General features: G+C 43.3%; 1 protein-coding gene across 1 annotated transcript in view; it reads right to left on the reverse strand.

Moving 5' to 3' along the window:
• The window catches only part of CLYBL (citrate lyase beta like), a gene marked incomplete at its 5' end in the record, with an annotated part of 73,340 nt that overhangs the window by 11,734 nt on the left and 42,812 nt on the right, over window positions 1-18,794 (reverse strand). The window contains one exon of the mRNA XM_010285885.1: window positions 1,757-1,945. Within this exon, the coding sequence (XP_010284187.1) occupies window positions 1,757-1,945 (189 nt within the window). The remainder of the gene's footprint in view (window positions 1-1,756; window positions 1,946-18,794) is intronic.

Consider the following 18,794-nt stretch of genomic DNA (forward strand, 5'->3'; position numbering starts at 1 on the left):
CATTTAAGGGAGAAAAAGGGGGAAAAAAAAAAAAAAAAAAAAAAAAGAAGGCGGAGGGAAAAAAAACCCACAAAGCTTGGGGAGGGGATGAAGTAGCAAGGCCTCAGCAATTCTTTCAATTCCAGTGCACACCCAATAGTGTGTCGGGAAGAATGCGCACTGGTCGGGATTTGTGGGAGAATTGTCCCGCCACAAAGGAGGGAGAGTTACGCTTGTTATAGTCCAATAAGCCATGCCAGTCAAACAAGTACCCACACTCGGGACAAAAGGAAAGCAAGAGATTCTCACACAAAAGAAAACAAGTAAGCCCATCTTTTAGTTGTGCATCAGCCTCCAGGTTTTCTGCTGCACATAAATAAAAATGAAGCGTGCGTGGGGGGGTGAGGTACGGGGAAGGGGCGGAAATAAACGGCTTCTGGGAGGCTGAAAAATCACGCTGGAGTGAATTTTGGGAGGACCGGGAAAAGGCGGCAGCGGCGTTAAGCAGAGCGCGCGCTTTGTGCGCAGCGGTCGGGCAGAGCGAGAGGGAAGCGAAAAGACCACGAGGCAGAAGTTGTTGGGGCTGGCTTGCTCTCCGTGACGGGAATCGAAGTTAGCGAGAGGGACGGTGGCAGGGGACGAGGGGACAAAGAGCCCCTGCATCCCACCGCCCCGCAAAACCTACTTGGTGGCATCGAGGGCCCTGCCATTTTGCAAGCATGAATATTCATTATGGACAAGTTACGTCCAACACTTACACGGCTGTAAACCCTGAGAGGTGTCCTCCAGTTAATTTAATTAAGCGTTGGCAGAAGGGGACGGCGTCCCTTCCATCGTGAGGCCGAAGGGGCAGCGCCGCGGAACGGACGGGGCTCGTCACGTACCCCACGTATTCGCTCGGTCGTGCGCTCGTGCCCGATCTCAGTGGTTTGATCAAGGTTAGATGCTGAGATTAAAATAGATCCTAATACGTCCGCCTGCCTTTCACCACCGCTTGCACGCGTGCTAGTTGCTCGGCTAGCGCTTTCCAAAAATATAGAAGTGAATAATTAAGCATTATTCCTTTACTGGCATGCTACAGCAATAACGGCGTATCTAAACAAACGTCCCCCTTTCTTGACAATTAAAACAATTATAGCATAATTAGGCCTATTTCAAAGTTTTCTTAAGTAATTTGACATGCCAACCATTTACATTTCAGGTTTTTATTGGCTGAAAAGTCAGTCGTGAAACACAAACACACCTGTCAGCAATTAAAAAGGAAGAAATAGAGAACTGTTCAGGAAATAATATCTGTGCTAATTAAAAACACTAGTTAAAAGCTTCCTGTTTGTTCCTCCAGTTGCCCCAAGGAGTGACCTTCCCCCCCAACCCATTTTTTCATATGTCGCTAACATGGTTCCCCCATCTCCTGCTTACAACGCTTGTAACTAAGGCTCGTGGACAGAGACAGTCATTTTGCTCATTAGGATAGTTAGAGAAGAGTCAGATACTTACGCTTCTGTTTTTGATAATATGACATCAATATCGGTTCTTTGTTGACTGTGGGAGAAATAAACTTTGGTTTTCCTTATAAATGCAAGGTGTTCCACGTATGCTTTTTATACAGCACATCTTACACACATTTAAATGGATGCACTTCCCAGTTACTTTAGCCAAGCAACAACATTATACGCTATTTGCAGCCTTCCTCATAACTCAGAGTCATTCACCTCTACGCCTGTGTGAACTTGGCCCAACAGCTTCAGTCAAAAGCTACTGTGTTGTTGGTACTCACCCATCTTATTTCTTCAACATTTTCAACCTTTGGCAGCATAATGCTTGAGGGCAGGGTCTTGGACTGCAAAAGCACCTCTAGATCTTCTTCTGCAAGACCGCTGGACACAGAGTTTATCCTAACACACTTTTCGGCATGGCCAAAGTCAAACTCTTCAAGGGTTTTCACAACGGTCAGTCTTGCTTCTCTCTATAATGTATATGAGTTCAGAGGCACAAGAAAAGAAAATAAAAAAAGCATATTGTCTGTTGACATAAAAATGCACTGAGCAGAAAACTTGTTGAAACAACGTAGGGAAAAAGCTAGACCGCCGGTATATTGGTGCCCCCAAAATGTCTGTCACTCTTGGACTTTTATTGAAGCAGTCATCACCAGCACCTCGCAATTTTACCTTCCTCGTTTCTTTATAACTGGTAAATAAAATGTTCGGGTTTTACGTCTAGGCATTTCTACACCACCCCTTGTAGAAAACAAGACTTTTGTGTCCACTAGTGCTGAACATGTCTAATGAACACAAATCTTTATACTAACCACAATGTGTTGCACTAACCATCCGCAATCAAAAACGGCATGTTATTGAATTTCCATAAAACAATTAAGTTTTGTAATTCACCTCTATATTGCCTGGACGTCAGTAAGCACAGATGTATCTATACACTTATTTGGTTTTGCTATATAAATCTTCCTTTTCTCCATGTATCCAAAGTCTACATGGTGGTAGAGTTCACAACTCGTGTGTGAAAACAACGCCAAAATAACTTGGAGATCTTTCTTGAACTGCATAAAAAGCTCTTCTCCTGCTGGCACAAAACAAAGTCTCCTAAGACACGTCTTTCCTGTGGCTGTTCGCTATTTTTATGGATGTAAGTTTACAAATCTGTTTAATAGCTGATTTTCATGAAGACGACTTGCTTTTCTGAAATGAAACGGCCTGGAGAAGAAGCTGGGGGGGAAGGAGGGTGCTGGGCTCCCTGCTTCCTGCCAACTGCAGTTTCAACCCCAAATTCCTTCTACTCGCCAACAGCCCCTAACAAATTCGCATTGTCAAAATGCACACTTATCAAAAGTCATTTCATTTGTGAAGAGTTTTTATGGGGCTAATAAAACTTTAAAGCTCCTGACTGACGGAGGTTCGGGAATGACTTTAACAATACGCAGTCGCTGAATAGAGATGCTTTTCAAGAAAACAGGCAAACTCAAGGGGAAAAACTTAAAAAAAAAAAAAAATCACCAAAGTTAATATCCAGGCTAATACCAATCAGCGAGACAGCACATGACAGTAGATTTAAACCAGACGGATGCAAATCTCTGCCGGCGAGAGGGGCAGAGGTGGTTTCCCAATGTGGTCTGAGTTAAACAGTGTGAGGGAACAGTAGCTTACAGTTGTCAGGTCCCATCAGAACAGGGTCTCCCAGGCCCGTTTAAGACAGCTCTTGCAGTGTACTGATTTACAGGGCTGGGACCCCCGATAATTAGGGTAAGTTTAGAGAAAAGCAAGTGATGGCTCTAACTGGTTAAAGGGAAGGAATAATGAAGCAGAAAGTTGATGAAATCTGAAGCAAACAGCCTTCAGCGTGGGGCTACTAGCCGCGCTCCTCCGAAGGTTGGGAGCATATGCCCGTTAATCGGCCAGACGGGAGCAGGGCGCGCACGTACGCATCCCTGTGCTGCCATCACGGGGCACGTTCGGAGGTAATTTCTGGAAAATACAACCCGAAACATTCAAACTGCTGTGAATGGACTCTGACCGGGGCCATTAGGAAAGCCACACAAAGATGCATGCAGCTCACTACAAACACGTCCAGCTGGAAGACCGCTCCGACGCACAGCCGTCTGCAACAGTCCTTCCGAATTAGGTAAACCAAACCATATGATGCCATTACCGGGTAATACAAATCCCCTGCGTCCTCCTTCGCCGACCAAGGGTAACGCGTTTCGAGGGCTGGGCCGAAAGTTTCTGGATATGATGCAGAAGGGTAGCTTAAAAACACGCTCCAAACCGATTTATGCTTTTAATTAAAGTCAGATTATCACCGTTTCAGCACACACTGATCCAATTTGCAAAAGAAAGATCTCCCCAAATTATCCACTAAGGCAGCATCCAATTCCAACTGAAGGCACATCTCTAGCAAATTTACAGCCTGATTTGTTATGATTTTTTTTCGTATTATAATAATGAGCGGTAGATTGTCTCATTAGCTATTTTTCTCCTCAGGCTGCAAACTCCCTTCCCAAAAAAGACAGATCATGTCTTTCTAGGTATATTTCCATGCAAAACACTTATTAACAGGCTGTTGCTGTTATCAATTTACATAAACTAAATGTGCAGCCCTCTGGTACGTATCCCAAAAATAACCAACAACTTCACTGAATTTATACCAAACCAACAAACGTGGGGAGGGGGTTGTTGTTTTTTTTCCATATTTTAATAGAAAATATGTTGCTATGCTAGTTAACACACCCATGCCATCTGTTGGGTTGAGAATTGATGCGTTTTCTTAGAATCACTACGTTTTAAATCTGTCTACCTAGACACCCCAGGAATGGAAACGTTTCCCTTCCGTGATAAAATACTTCTAGTCACTATGGTTTCCACATCAGGATTCAATTTATATTTTTAATTGTGGGACAAACGGAGAGGACCTGATTGCCAAAGTCGGAGCTCATGAGGGGTCTGACTTGGTGCCTACCCTTCCTACAATGGAGAAAATCCTACTGCCAGGCTTCCAATAAAACGTTTCATGGGTAAATAAAAAAATTTACTAAAACCTCTGACTAAACGTACTCTAAACGTGGAGGAGAGGGAGAGCCCTTTCAGCAGCGAAATGTAGATGTTATTCTTCTTGTAGGATCCGTGCGAAAAGCTAAAATTTAAAACAAGGTAAACTACTTCAACATTGTAATAGTGGAGAAAAAAGTAGTCCACGATAGAATAAGGTCTTCATAGCGGTAGATGCAAGAATAAACACATTTTCCAAACTGCGTGTAAAGTCCCTGCCAAGAATGGTCAAGCTAGAATTTTTATGGAACGGTGAAAGAAATTATTTACTCTGTTCTTCACACGAGAACTACAACATCGCATAATACTCTGTCATGAATGAATAGCTGATAAAGAAATAAACCTGATCGTTAAGTAAACGATTCCTTCCCCAGATAGCTTGGGATGGTGGTACCCCCACTGGGTCTCACGTGGGTTGGGCTCTTTATCAAACTGAACAAGAGAGAAAGGCAACAGTGATATTAAAATACGCTAAATTTGCAACCTGTGCTGGAAAATCCACTGGGAGAAAAAACATTGGTCAGGGTGGCTACTTAGCACCCCTTCTGTACGACTCTGAGGAGGACACGGTAGGATGTTCATTACGATGCGCAGCTACGCCAACTGGAGAAGATAAAGGTTTCAGTGACGCAGCGTCGCCGACAAATCCACCACTACCCAGACACACAGACACTGAAACGGAAGTCGGCGAATACGCGCGTTGCCGGCTCGGTTGGCACCCATTAAACCTAATAACTAACCATCCTCCGGAGTTCCTCGCTCGGAATTATCAAATCTGCAAAGAAAACAACATCCGTCCACTTTTACACTCCAGTGGAAGAGGTGGTCCCTCGCGGCGGGGCTGCGCAGTCTCGCCATCTGGAGAATAAATCGAGTGTGAAGTACAGTATAGTTTGGGACCAGGCTCCGTGGCGGCAGCCCAGCAGTTAGTTCATTAGTCCCAAACTTGCGGGGATTAGTGCGGTATCAGCTCTACTGTCGGAAGGGATCAGGCAGGCGGAGTGCGAGACGCGGGGAAGGGGGTGACGGCGAAGAAGGAGCCCCTCAGGCTTGTTTATGAAAGCGCACCTAAATAGGTGCCTTTGGGAACAGTATTATCATAGTCTCCTAACAGCTGAATCAGTACCTTTCCTTCCTTTTTCCCCCCTTTTTTCTTTAAGTTATGTGCCAAGACATAGCAATTTCCACTTGGAAACAGGAATGACACAGAGCTGCAAGCTCAGCCACCCGCTCACCCTGGACACAGTGTTAATACAGCAATAACGAAGCAAAGATCGTCAGATTAACAGAATTCTGTGGACTGCAACGGCAGACAGAAAAATGACATTTTCTTCTTTCTTTTCAACTGGTACCATACTCCACAAACCAGTTTTCCAGCACTGTGATTTCCAGACCTGCCTGATTTTGGGAACAAAATCTCTGTTTTGCTTTATTTTTCTTGCCTAGTCTTACCCCCTTTATTTTTCTCAAGACCTTCAGGTCTTAATCATAGATTCTTTGGGTTGGAAGGGACCTTTAAAGGGTATCCTTTATGTATAGATCTCATCCTGTTAACACCTTTTGGTAATAATTCTTCATGTGGAAATATAAATATATGATGCACTAAAATGGCAGGCCAGAACCTATCATCCTCATCGCCATAATAAGTTTGCATGTTTCAAACGGCAGAGGAAAAATTAATTACTATAATCACAATTCAAGTTATTTTTTGTGACAGGTCTGACATGGTAAAAACATACAATTACATGGTAATGTTACTTCCCTGGAGTGGTTTGTTTACAGGACTTGGTGTTGCTGAATTTTTTTGTCACTTGTATTAGTGCATACCCTGTGAGTGTGTCTCTCAACTAAGATTCTGCAGAAAAGCACATATATACCCACAGCATTATTTGGGGAAAAATGAAATTTCTGCACAGGGAAAGCCTGACATTTTTTACACGCTTAATTCTCCATCAGTGAAGTGATGCCGTACAGAATGATGCTTCATTTAGTTTCAAATTCACAGATGAGATTGGCGAGAGAAAAGACAAATTACATTTGGTTTTAAGGAAACAAAGAGAACCGTAACGGCAGAGCACAGTGTTTCTGAGAACCGGAGGCGCTTGCTTCACGAGACCTGCCTTCTACTTTGCATGCATCAGGTGCTTGTGAGAGTAAATCTCTGAAATGGCAAATTCTTATTTCGTTAGTCTTGTTAGACTGAAAAACTGCTGTAAAATATGCATACCTCGCAAAGCCTTCAGGAAGCTGTTATTAAATAATTTCTTAGAGTTACCTTCGAGCAGATCATCAGTTGAGGAGTTTTGAAAGACTTAGGAAGTTTTAAAACACGTTTTCTTTTCGTTCAACAGGGAGCAGGCCAAACCCCCCATGTAATCCCAAAGGAACGAAGGGGCAGGAGCGGGGAGGAGGAGGGAGAACAGGGTCTCCATCCTGTATGTCGGTGTTTCTCCTCTGCAGTTCAGGCGGACGCACATTTTAGAGCACTGCGAGATTCCGATTTTTCCGCTACTCTTTTCTGAAACCCTCAAATTCTTTCTTTAATAATTATTTGGTCCATTCAAGCCTTTTCTTTTTTATAGCAACCTTTTCACTTTCCTGAAAGAGAGAGTCTTCATGACATAATGAGTCATCTAACTCTCTGCATCTCTAGCATCTGCTGCTTTTCTCCCTGCTCTGCTTAATTGTCTTTACGTGCAGTACATGGCCTAGCAACGCTAAAACGAAGCAAACTGCGGTGGTCAGCGTTATGAACTAAGCTGCAACTTAATTACACTCTGCTGAGGAATCTTAATTTCTTTGCCCGTTTTCCTAGAAGTTTCATTTAAGATCTAGGAACGCATCAGTGCGCCTATCAACAATATTTATCCTGTATTTTTAAAGGACAAGATCTCTTAAAGCTGTTTATGAATAGCTGGGAGATGCTTGCTGCCAGGTGAGCTTAGCAAGCCTCTCCTTCCCTCTACCGGCGCGGACGATGCGCATCCTGAAGACATTAGGTGGGGTCTATTCAACATCATCGGAGTTGGACAATTTCCAGATACGAGGATGGGGTGATGGCCTGTCTTGAGATGCCGTGAACGTGGGGAACCAGAGAAAAAGAACCCGAGGTCCACCCCGCCGGCAGTCCAGGACCCAGGGCTCATGGATCCCCGTAAAGCTTTAGGGGTGCTCAGCTATGTAAGCACTACATTTCTGCTGAGCTGGGGTATCCGAGGACATGTTTATTAGTGCAAGAGCAAGCCATTTTCACAAGCTGTGTTTGAGATGTTTTCTGACCTGCCTGTATCTCACAGAAATTTAAACAGAGGCCAGTAGGCTGCTAGAATGAATTGGCATGTAGAAATATTCATGTAATCTGAGGATTTAGCATAAATATCTCAGTAGCGAAAATAATACGGCGTGTTGTGCGTGTGTGTATACACGAACACAGAGACAGGCTTATACCTTAAGACTGTGTGTACAGAAATATTTCAAAAGGTTTTCTAATGACAGTACTATATACAACAGCTTCAGTAAATTTTGTTCGTGTACGTAGGCAGCTATTCTTCTGTCTGCCAACTTTTATAAACACTTACAAAAGAGACGTAAACAACCTTTCAATTAAGACAAATCAAGCTAACACTAATTTAAGTTGGCTGCAAGATGTAGTCTCTTTACTTCTTTCCCTGGCTTTCTGAGGATGCTTTTGGTTTTGTGACAGATTAGCATCACAAATGAAAATTCTTTAGAAGCATTAGTGTTAATTAGTCTTCCTGGACAGTCCGAATGAGCTGCTGCACGATGGAGTGAGACCACAAAATATTCAACCTGATGTATCAATTAAACAAACAAAAAAAGGCTTTACATTTCTTTCATCTGGCACATGAACTTAACTGTGTGTTACGTTTATTTTTTATTCAAAAATATTCTAGTTTAAGGTATATTTTCTTGACATGATGTAATAAGTTATTATGGAGAATGGGTACCTTTAGGCACCCATTTTTTATTTTTATAAATGTATTTTTTTGTTAATGCTGATAATGAAATACATTGCTGTCCATCAAAGCACATCTGCTTTAGCAAATTACCCCCGTTCAGCAGCTGATTTCAGGTGTGGTGATTCTAAGTGAGATACGGATCACACATTTTGAAGATCGGCAAATGGGCGTCATCAGAAGCGCCATTTAATTACTGCCTCAATTATTTAATAAAGTATTTGGAAAAAAAAATAATTAAAGCCAAACAAAGTAAACATTAAACCGTGTGGGAAGGTAAAGGCAAGCCAGAGGCAGGTTTATCAGAAAGAAAACAACTGGCCAGAGGCTTACGCCTGCTTGTACCGAAGGAGCCAGCATCTGCCCCAAGCTGCGCAGAAGCCCCTGGGAATGAAGAAGGCATTAAGAAAAATCAGGTACCTGTGCCATGGCTTCCTTCATCCCTCCTCTTTTCTGGAAGAGACTTTTCCCAGTCGATCCACAGTCTCAATAAAACGAGGTGTTTCAAGAGAAAACTTGGAACAACTGTGCATGGGTTTTGGTGTTGTGCAAATACTGATGAACAGCTCTTATCTCACTTTTCCTAAAGTGCTTCGTCTGCATTGGTAAATCAGCAAATTAATATTCTGTAACGTGATCAAAATCCCACAGAATTCCCCAAGTCCAAGTGCTTACAGGTCACGACCACAGTAAAATCCTACTTGTGCGAACAAGCTCTCATCTCATTCTTTTCAACTTACATTTTAAAGTCAAGTGGTGTCACCTTGTAGATGCACGTGTGTCCATGCCACGGGTTTAGCCCAGGTTTTATGACACCAGCTGGTCACTCAGGTGTCATACACTGAGCAAGGCACCCCCAGGATGTCCTCCCACCGGCTGGGTTCTTCCACCATCTAGAAGAGGACTTCTTAAACCTTCTCATCTCAGGGGCAGCTTTTTAAAGCAGAGATTATCTCATGCAGCCCTGCGCTCCTTTCTGAGACCACGTGATTAATTTTGGTTTCTGTTTACAGACCCTCTGAGAAGATCCATACCATCAGATAACCTAGCTCCCAGCTTCACCTGAAGATCTCAAGCCCCAGCTGCCCCCAAGCCACAATTGCTCATTTATATCCAGACTCTCCTCTGGGGGAGTGAATCACCCATTTCCTCCCAACCAAAACACAGGTGTGGTTTTATTGGAGATGGATCTCTGCAGGTATCACACCCAAAGAGAAGTATGGGCAGGACTGCACCAAGTTCAGCTGCCCCCACCCTGCTCAGTCCCGGGATGCCGCTCTAGCAAGGCCTGCGTACCTTCGAGCACTGACACGTGCCACCCTGCCATGCCCCAGGGTGTGCAACAGATATCCTCAGCTGAAGGTTAAACCCCCCCGTGTTGATATGGCACACTGCTCGTACTATTCCAGCTGCTGGAACGGAAGAAAAACCACCCAGAAAAACAATCAGTGGGTCCCTCGAAGCCCCGCTGTGTGTCACGGGGAGACCCAGACCCACGTGCCATGTAACCATCGCTGCAGTCAGTCTGCTCTAGAGGTTTGCCCCTACGCAATGTGGACACGAGCTCCTCTGCCCCACCAGGTGAGGGCACCAGGGGTCTCTCCTTGGATCAGATGCATTTAGCATTGTAGAAGTAGCCTATAATTACAGTAATTACTTCCATGGGAGAACAATGTTAGGAGACCACGAATGTAATTTTAGATGTTTTTAAGTTTAGAAGCTTGAAAGAAGTAGATGCCAGGCGCTCTGAATAGATAGCTCTCCATGGAGATGTTGAACACAGGAAACTTTGATCTAACAAGCTTCACACTAAACTGACACAACTCTTGCCTTCCTGCAAAGCAAACTTGTTTTATATATGTGTTTCTCAGCCAGTGCTTACCTTAACAAAGACCCATGCTGGATTTTGCCAGAAATCTTTCTTCTTTCTCTACCAGAAGGGCTTCCTTCTGATGGAGATCCCACTTGGATGGGCGCCTGGGGTGAGTCAAGGAACGCAAACATCCCACTCCACCCCAAATGCAGGTTTTAGCACCTCCTGTAGGCAACGTTTTCTCAGATGCTCCTAATGACGTGACGAAGCCCGTTACTGCTAGCTGTTCGCTCTTGGCAGAGTCCCTGAAGGATGGGCAGCAGTTCAAAAGCAACTGCACCCCCTTCTTTCCACCCCCACACCCCCAAAGTGGGAGAGGGGAAACAGCACCAGAATGCCATGTCCCGCACATCCCTGCAGTGACTAGCCAAGGCAGGAACTGAGCCCTCGTATATAAACCAAGATCAACTCTATGAATCATGTACTCATGGCAAGGAGTAAGGACCTTCTAGAAATGACTTCACTTGTTCGCTGTGGTCTAAACCAAGTCTGACAATGTGAATATTTTCCTGCCTAGACCTATGATCAATGTTAAAGGAACTGAGAATTTCTCCAGTTTGAAAGTGGGACCTGAGGAGGTGGTTGTTTTCTAGGTGAAATCTCCCGTGTCAGTCCTATGGTTGTAGTATGGTATTTGTGCATCACTTATAGGTGTATTGTACCGGTACAATACAATACACAACTTTATAGACATGTAGAGGATAATTTTGAATTGATTATTGGTGTTCTTCAAAACCTTTTTAAGTTCCTCATTTAGATATTCCTGATTGCAGAGGAACGAATTACTGGAACTTGTGACATTTCTTTCCCTTAGCTTTTCTTCAACTGTGGTTTTTTCCTGATGAAATCAACTATTTTTAATGCTAGGCTGACTGAGAAGGTGCTCCTTAGTGGGGCTGCTGGAATATCTGTAAAGTGAGGTCGGTGCGTAGTCCCCAATAAAAGGATAAGATAAATCAATGTATGTTTATTTCTGCAAGATCTAAGCAGTTCCTCCATCTTCTGCTTATTCCCACTCTGTGCCCCATTTTCTTCTCCATGGAAGCATTTCCAATGCAACTGTTTCTCAAGCCAAGATGCAAACTGGATCACTAAAGCAATCATGTTAGAAAAACTCAGGTTTATTTTGTTTCTGGGTGGGAGAGTAGGATTTTTTTTACCCAGACCATTTCAGCAGTCCCATTTACAGCATGGCCACACAAACAACTGCATCTCTGCAAGCAAGGGGCTTGCACAGGACAACAAGAAGCAGTTAGGAAGGGCAACATGGAAAGAGGAAATTCTTGAGCCGTTTTTGTTTTTCCCACCAGCTCCAACGAGCTAAGCACCCATCATTTCACTTGTTTTGTGCTAGCGAGGAGTGTAGCAGGTAGGATTCAAGCAAATGCCTGCATCCCAGAACAACCATCGCTATAAGCTCCCGTTCTTACATCCATAGGTACTTACCCGTAATGTTACTGCAGCATAACCGGCATCTGGAAGCAGGGCAGCAAGTTAAACATCAATTACTTGACTGACACAACTTTTGCTTTCCGTTAGGTTGCTCCCTTCGTAACACTTGTCCAGGCCTCAACATGCGGGCTCCTTCATCTGTGTTTTTACGTTACCTACTGTTAGATCTGTCCCAGTCCAAATCCGACATGGATTTCACCTACTTCAAGCAGTCCGTCAGGCTTTAAGCTCAAATTCTTTACATCTGCCTTATCAGGTATTTTCTCTCACTTTTTGGACAACGACTCTGCCAAATGCAATGTCAATAAAAAACTAATTAAGATGGGTTTAGCTTTGGACCATTCCTTAACACATATAATAAATGCTGGGGCCAGCCTGGGCCCTGCCTTGGTACCAATTTAACTACTTTGAATTTGGTTAACACCCATAACATTAAGTTGATGCTAAGCTTTGGCATGCATCTCTTCGACAAAGTGCTGCTAGCAGTCGAGTTTATTTTCTTGTGTGAATGAACTACATGGACTATCAGGATTTTATAGCAGTATAATTGCATTCATACAGTACTGCTGCTTTGGTTTTATTACATTAATTTTAAACCAACAGTGATAAAATGGAATTCAGTATTCACAAGTTTGACATCCATTAAATTGCTGTTCTTGTTCATGGTATCCCAACTTGCTTTTTGTTCCGTAACTGTCTGGTCTAAATATGTATTTAGCAATTTTTTGTCCCTTTGACTTGATACGAATCTCCTTCTTAAATCTGAACAGACTGCCAAAAGAGATTAATGAAAATGTGTCCTACTTACCTAACAAAGTCCTTTTAAGCAAAACTGTTCTGCTTTACTTGCTAAACTTGCTTATACTTTTTGACTGCCATGGTAATAATGTGTTTTGTATTGAGACCAGAAGGTCGTTTTTCCCCTAGAACACTCAGAGGCATCTTCTCCAGCCAGAATCCCCACTGCCATCACCTGCATCAGGTGCAGCTTAACCCTGGTGGGACTCAGGTGATGCCCCCTTCCCTTTCCTTGGCAGTGACTGCTCCGTCTGCTGCCAGCTTGCCACCGAGCATCGTGTCCATCTGGCAGCCACCCCTACAGCCTCTGGAAGCTCCCTGCTCTGTTTGCTCATTCCAGCAGGGCACCGAGGCAGTGTCCCCACCGGCGTGTTTGTGGTGCTTCTGCTGGTGTGTGGTTATGCTGCTGGACACAGCAGGCCATTCAGGTCCTTTGCTAGTTAAGGTGTCTTTGCTTTTGCTTGAAATGGGGCTGGGGCCAGTACAGTCCAAGGTGGTCCTCATGCTGCTTGTCAAGGCTTTGGTCTACATCTAGAGAACTTATTTTCTGAGGGCAAAATACACAGTAACATCAGTGCTGTTCAGCTTTATCGGTCGGTGAGTTCCCTACCCATTTCTCTCCCCACTCTTTCATTTGGCATCCAATTGTCAATAAGCTTCCCAGCAAGTCTCCTCTTTAGAGGCAGTAGGTTTCTGCAGCACAGGTGCAGGAACAAGTCTGTTGTCCCTCTTGAGCCCACTGGACTACTCTGATGTCTGAGGGTGCTGTACCAGGTACATCAGTACCAGAAACCTGTTGTAAAGTATGTATCTTACCAAAATCTCTTTCTTTCCTGGTTCCTCATTCGATCTATCAACTTCCCCAGCGGGCTTCAGGCAGAGCCACAGAACCACGGAATGGCTGAGATTGGAAGGGACTTCTGGAGGTCATCTTGTCCAACCCCCTTGCTCAAGCAGGGCCACCCAGAGCTGGTTGCCGGGACTCCAAGGACCTCAAAAAAAGGCTGTTGAGTATCTCCAAGGATGGAGACTCCACAACCTCCCTGGGTAACCTGTGCCAGTGCTCAGTCACCCTCACAGTAAAAAGGTCTTTCCTGATGTTCAGAGGGAACCTCCTGTGTATCAGCTTATGGCCATCGCCTCTGGTCCTGTCACTGGGCACCACTGAGCAGAGCCTGGCTGTGTCCCCTTTGCAACCTCCCTTCAGGTATTTATATACGTTGATGAGATTCCCCTGAGCCTTCTCCAGGCTGAACAGTCCCAGCTCTCTCAGCTCTTTCTCATAGGAGGGATGCTCCTTCATCATCTTTGCAGCCCCTTGCTGGACTCTCCCCAGTACGTCCATGGCTCTTATGTACTGAGACCTCTGGCATTCTCTTCCAAATGATTCACAAGGTTTAGCAGTCCTCTCTGCTATTTGTCAGAGGTCTTGCAGCATATTAAAACTGTCTACTTTTTCTATTTCTGAAAAATTTTAAGGTCCATTTAAAAAAAATTACTGGTATTCAGCACTCTAGGTTTTTTTTTTAATTCCTATGTCGCTTCATGCTCTCGGCATCACCTTTTCCAATACAATTCTCATTTCGAACGGAGTGATTTGATCTTTGCTTTAAGATAATTTTTCATCTGTTGCTTATTTGGCTCTATTTCTTCTGACCAGGTTTCACAGCTTCAGATTCTGTGTTGGCAGTTTCTTGGCCAGTTTTCCTTTCCTGTTGACCAGATATAATCTCTGCCAGTATGGAAGCTAAGTCCTCTATCACTGGCCAAGCAAGAATCAATCATGCTTAATCTTCCTAATATAAATCTACACTTACCGCAAATGTAATCCTCTCGGAAATTATCATCCACCCTAACATAAACTTAGCCACATTTTACGAATGCTTATGAATATTAATTAATTATTCTGGTCCACTTACATGCACGTTTGTAAATAGACGGCTATCAGGATAATTAAAATAGCAAGACAAGAGTAGCAAAATGGCTTCAGTCTAGCAGCTCTGTAAGTATATATATATTTGAGAACACTGCTTCTGCCCGTGTTTCTCAGGACAGGTCGCTGTTCGACTCCATACGCATGTGGACCTACTTTCCGGCTATTCTAGTTTCACATTTGTATTGCAGGATGGCTGCAGAGCCACAGGCAGGTTGAACCCCATTGTCCTCTAGACCATTCAGGCTTAGCACAAATGCACGATCTAGCAACGAGAGCTTTCACTCAAGCCAATTCTGCGTGCCCAGTTCAGCTCAGCTTTTTCATCCTGAACAATGGGGAAGCAAGGGGGATAGCCTAATATTTTATCCTCTGTTTTGCCTACGTAGTCTTTGTCCACCAGCGGTTTGCAGGATTAAAGGCAAACCTCTTGCATGTAATAGCTTTCAAAAAGCCTTTCTCCTGTAGACAAGGAGATGATGAGTAGAGTCACTGTTTGCTGTTAACCTAATCTGTTTTTCAAATGAAGATGCCTTTGCTATCATCTGTATAACTCATTTTGCTCCTTCTGTGTCTCCCCACACCATGGCACGCACTCTGGGCTGAATACAGGACAAAATTTAGAAAATTTGTTCTTCTGCTGTCCTGTCTCCCAAGGATCACCCCCTCCCTTCGAGCTTTGCTTGTACTTTTTTCACTGCTCCTAGCCAAACAAGTTATTGAAATGTTTTTGTTTGTTTTTTGCTGTTTCCCTCCCTCGCCTTCAGTCGATGTTTGTAAAGCATTTAACACTACACCAGGCGGGTTAATTTACTGCACTGGTAAAACAGGCTATTTGGAGTGTCTTGCAACACTGACATGTTTTCAGCTTGAAAATCAGATGTCTCCATCCCAAAGGAAAGAATTCTTGCCAAAGCTTTGTTTATATCGATGCCAGGTGCAATCTGGCCCAACAGTGGTAATGACATACGAACACTAAACAGTTTGTAAAAAGCATGCTTCAAAATGAAATCTGAATCCTATATATAAAGACCCAGGTAAGAGTCTTACTAGGAATTTGCCTGGTGTAGGAAAGTATTTCTTTGTAGAAACATTAATTTGGCTTCTGGGCTCCCTTTAGTGTTATTAGTGGCTTCTGATTTCAATTTTTTCATTACAGATTGTTTTTCTTTTGCTTCTGGTAGAGTTTTTAAAGCCACAGGTTTATTGTGTAGAAATATTTTAACAAAAATAACTGTAATTACTGTATTTAATACTTTATTTTGTACATGGCTCTTGCATGTATGATTAACAAAAAAAAACTTTCCTCTTTTTGCCTTGCAGAGCGCGACCCTGATTTGGTGAAAATTAGAAATACTGCGATGCAATGCATATTGCAGCACCTCTTGGAAGGGAATCGCCAGAACTGAATTGCAGTAATTGTCTGACAACTGAAATTTCTTCTTCTTAGACAAGTTCAAAATAGCCTTGCATCCCTAAAGGAGATTTTTTTGGTTACTGCTGGCTACACAGAGGGGGGAAAAAATGTTAAACCTGTAGAAGAGTCCTGACCCTTGGATTACCCTCCCCGCCCATAATGTGAAAGCATCAGAAATCCTGGTAGGCTGCAACTTGCGTATGTTTGTCTGAGCTCTGTGACGGTCACATCCTCAGCGTCACTTTGCAAACTTACAGTCAGATAAAATTGTGGAAGACAACAGTGGGTTGACACACTGAGGGGTTTTTAGTATGAGCCCAGGTTTTGTTTGCAAATCTGTATTAACTGGACACTCCCCCTAAATCAGCGGCCGTTTACATGAAAATCTGGCCCTTAAAAATCAATGACATTTATGTAGTGATCCGGTTCTTCTCTCTTCAGAGGGGCAACGTTAAAACCAAGCACCCGTTGCTGCCGCTGAGTACGTGTACTGCAGTCAGGAAGGTGCTCGGTGCTATCTACATATCATACAGGCATAGAGCAAATCATTTGCCCATAGAGTAAACCAAACAAAAGCTGGGAGAACAACAGCAATAAGAGACTATTTGACAAAAAGCTATTCATGCGTGCAACCCTTTACCTCACCACATACCTAAGTATGAGCCAGTGGCTTTGGGTTTTGTCTTAAGGAGAAATCCGAGGAAATTTTCAGGATGCCTTTCCCATGTGATTAAGTAAAATCATGAGATCAGTATGCCTTTAAAATGAGACGTAAACCACTTAATACTTTAACTCAAATTTCAGAAATCATGATTCTTGAATCAGTGCCTCAGCAGAAACGGAAAGACTCAGATTTGCAGATGGCAAGTTGCTTGCTGCAATCTGAAAGGGTCCATACTATAATGGCAAAAAATATGACTATATACACTTTCTTCCTCTGTCCATCTGCCATGGTTATAGTCTAGTGTGGGGGTGATTTTATTTAAATTTGGACAGTTTGCAGGCTGATTTCTCATTTCTGCAATCATTAGGTTTGTCACAAAAAGAGTAAATAAGATTTTTTTTAAAAAAACAACTGCTGCCTTGGTACTGTGCGACTTAAACAGTGAAATCATTGCAGTAGAGTCCCTATTGCAATCTACATGCATCTGCTGCTGGTCTGTGTGGTATCTCATCCAGTGACTGTCTCAGTACGTCTATACATGGAGGGTCTGGGAATCTTTACAATGCTTCTAACTATTTTCTGAAATGGAAGATGCAGAATAGTGGTAATGACCAGACAGACCAAGAATAAAAGAAGAGAAATACAATAATAATAGAAAATGAGTAATGCAAATGGATATTTAATTTATTACCATTTAAAGGTCATAGGAAGAGTCATCTTATTTTACTCACTTATTATTCACCTTCATCCAGGAAAATTATACATGAGCTTGCCACGGCTTCCCCCGCACTCATTTTGTAAGGAAAAATGTCAGTGGACAGAGGTATGTGTTTATCAAGACACAGAGACACCGAAAAGCTGTCGGGAGCCATGACTGCAAACACCAGATCATTCACCTTTCCCCTTGCTCAAAACTTGCCAAAACCATGACATATAGATAGATGATTTTTTTTTTTTCCCCCAGAGGGACTGATTTTCCTAGAAGAAGATTTTGTGCCTCCTGCCATCAGCCCTTCACCCCTGCAGGGACCGCTTGGTGAACCTGCCTCCCTGGAGCGGTGGTCCTCACGGACAAATCCCCCTGGCCCAGGCTGGTCCCCTGTGCTATCCTCATGCCTCTGGGCTCCCAGCAGCACGGATGCACCGCAGAGTTGTCCCCACCGCTCTGCAGAGCCACCCCGCAGAAGGCAAGCCAGCGGCTGCAGGGAACGGGAACAGCCAGCCAAAGCTGCCAGCTCTGCCAGGCTGACGGCAAAGGAATTGCAGCGAATAATGGGAATTGGCTCCTTAACAGGGTACATTTTTAAAATGGCCTGTGATGTTACAGCACGCATACAGTGGTTTTAGGGCTTGCAGGTCATTAGCTCAGGGGCTCTGAAAAATTAGTATCTGAAGGCAGACTTTTAAAGGGTTCGCTTTAAACAGCGTATTCTGTGAAAATGAGACAATGTCAAACTAAAAATTTTTAGAGAACCCCTCTCTTTTGCACTGCGGAAGGAGTGTCAGGGTGCAAGCTGGAAACTCAAGCCTATCAAGACAGTAAAGATTTTGGATCTGTGTTTTGTGCAATGTGAAAATGGGTGAAAATGAGGCAGCTGCCAATAAGGCTTCATCCTGCTTTGAGTCCCATGGCATCTCCACTAGTGAAGGGGGAAGACGAGTTTGGCCCATTGATTGGCAGTACCTTGCAAGGTACACATCTGGGTATAAATCATCTGCCGGGTCTAAGGACTAACAAAGCTAGTCACCTTCTGGATGGCCACCTTATGTATTTTTGGTTTTTTTTTCTTCTTTTTCCTTTAAAATTTAAAAGGAACTTTGATTTTGTTATACCTTGCATTCAGTATTTGCCCTCCATTGAAATGTTATTGATATAACACAGCATACATGTTTCTCTAAAGTAATTGAAAACAAGTGTTAAAGAGCACTGAAGAGTATTATTTGCTGTGGTTCTGAAAATACATAAACATGAATGTGTTTCTTTAACTGAAGAAAATAAATAATAGGCAGGAGATATTTTGCTACACAGTTCTGAAATTAGGATCTTTGTCTAAAGCTGATATAAAAAATAAATTAGTTTTAAGCTATCTAAGATTTAAACTATCTATCTAGCATCTTTGTCACTTACTCCGTGTCAAGTGGGTA

This window comes from Phaethon lepturus, unplaced genomic scaffold (genome assembly GCF_000687285.1).
Source record: "Phaethon lepturus isolate BGI_N335 unplaced genomic scaffold, ASM68728v1 scaffold14134, whole genome shotgun sequence".
NCBI lineage: Eukaryota > Metazoa > Chordata > Aves > Phaethontiformes > Phaethontidae > Phaethon > Phaethon lepturus.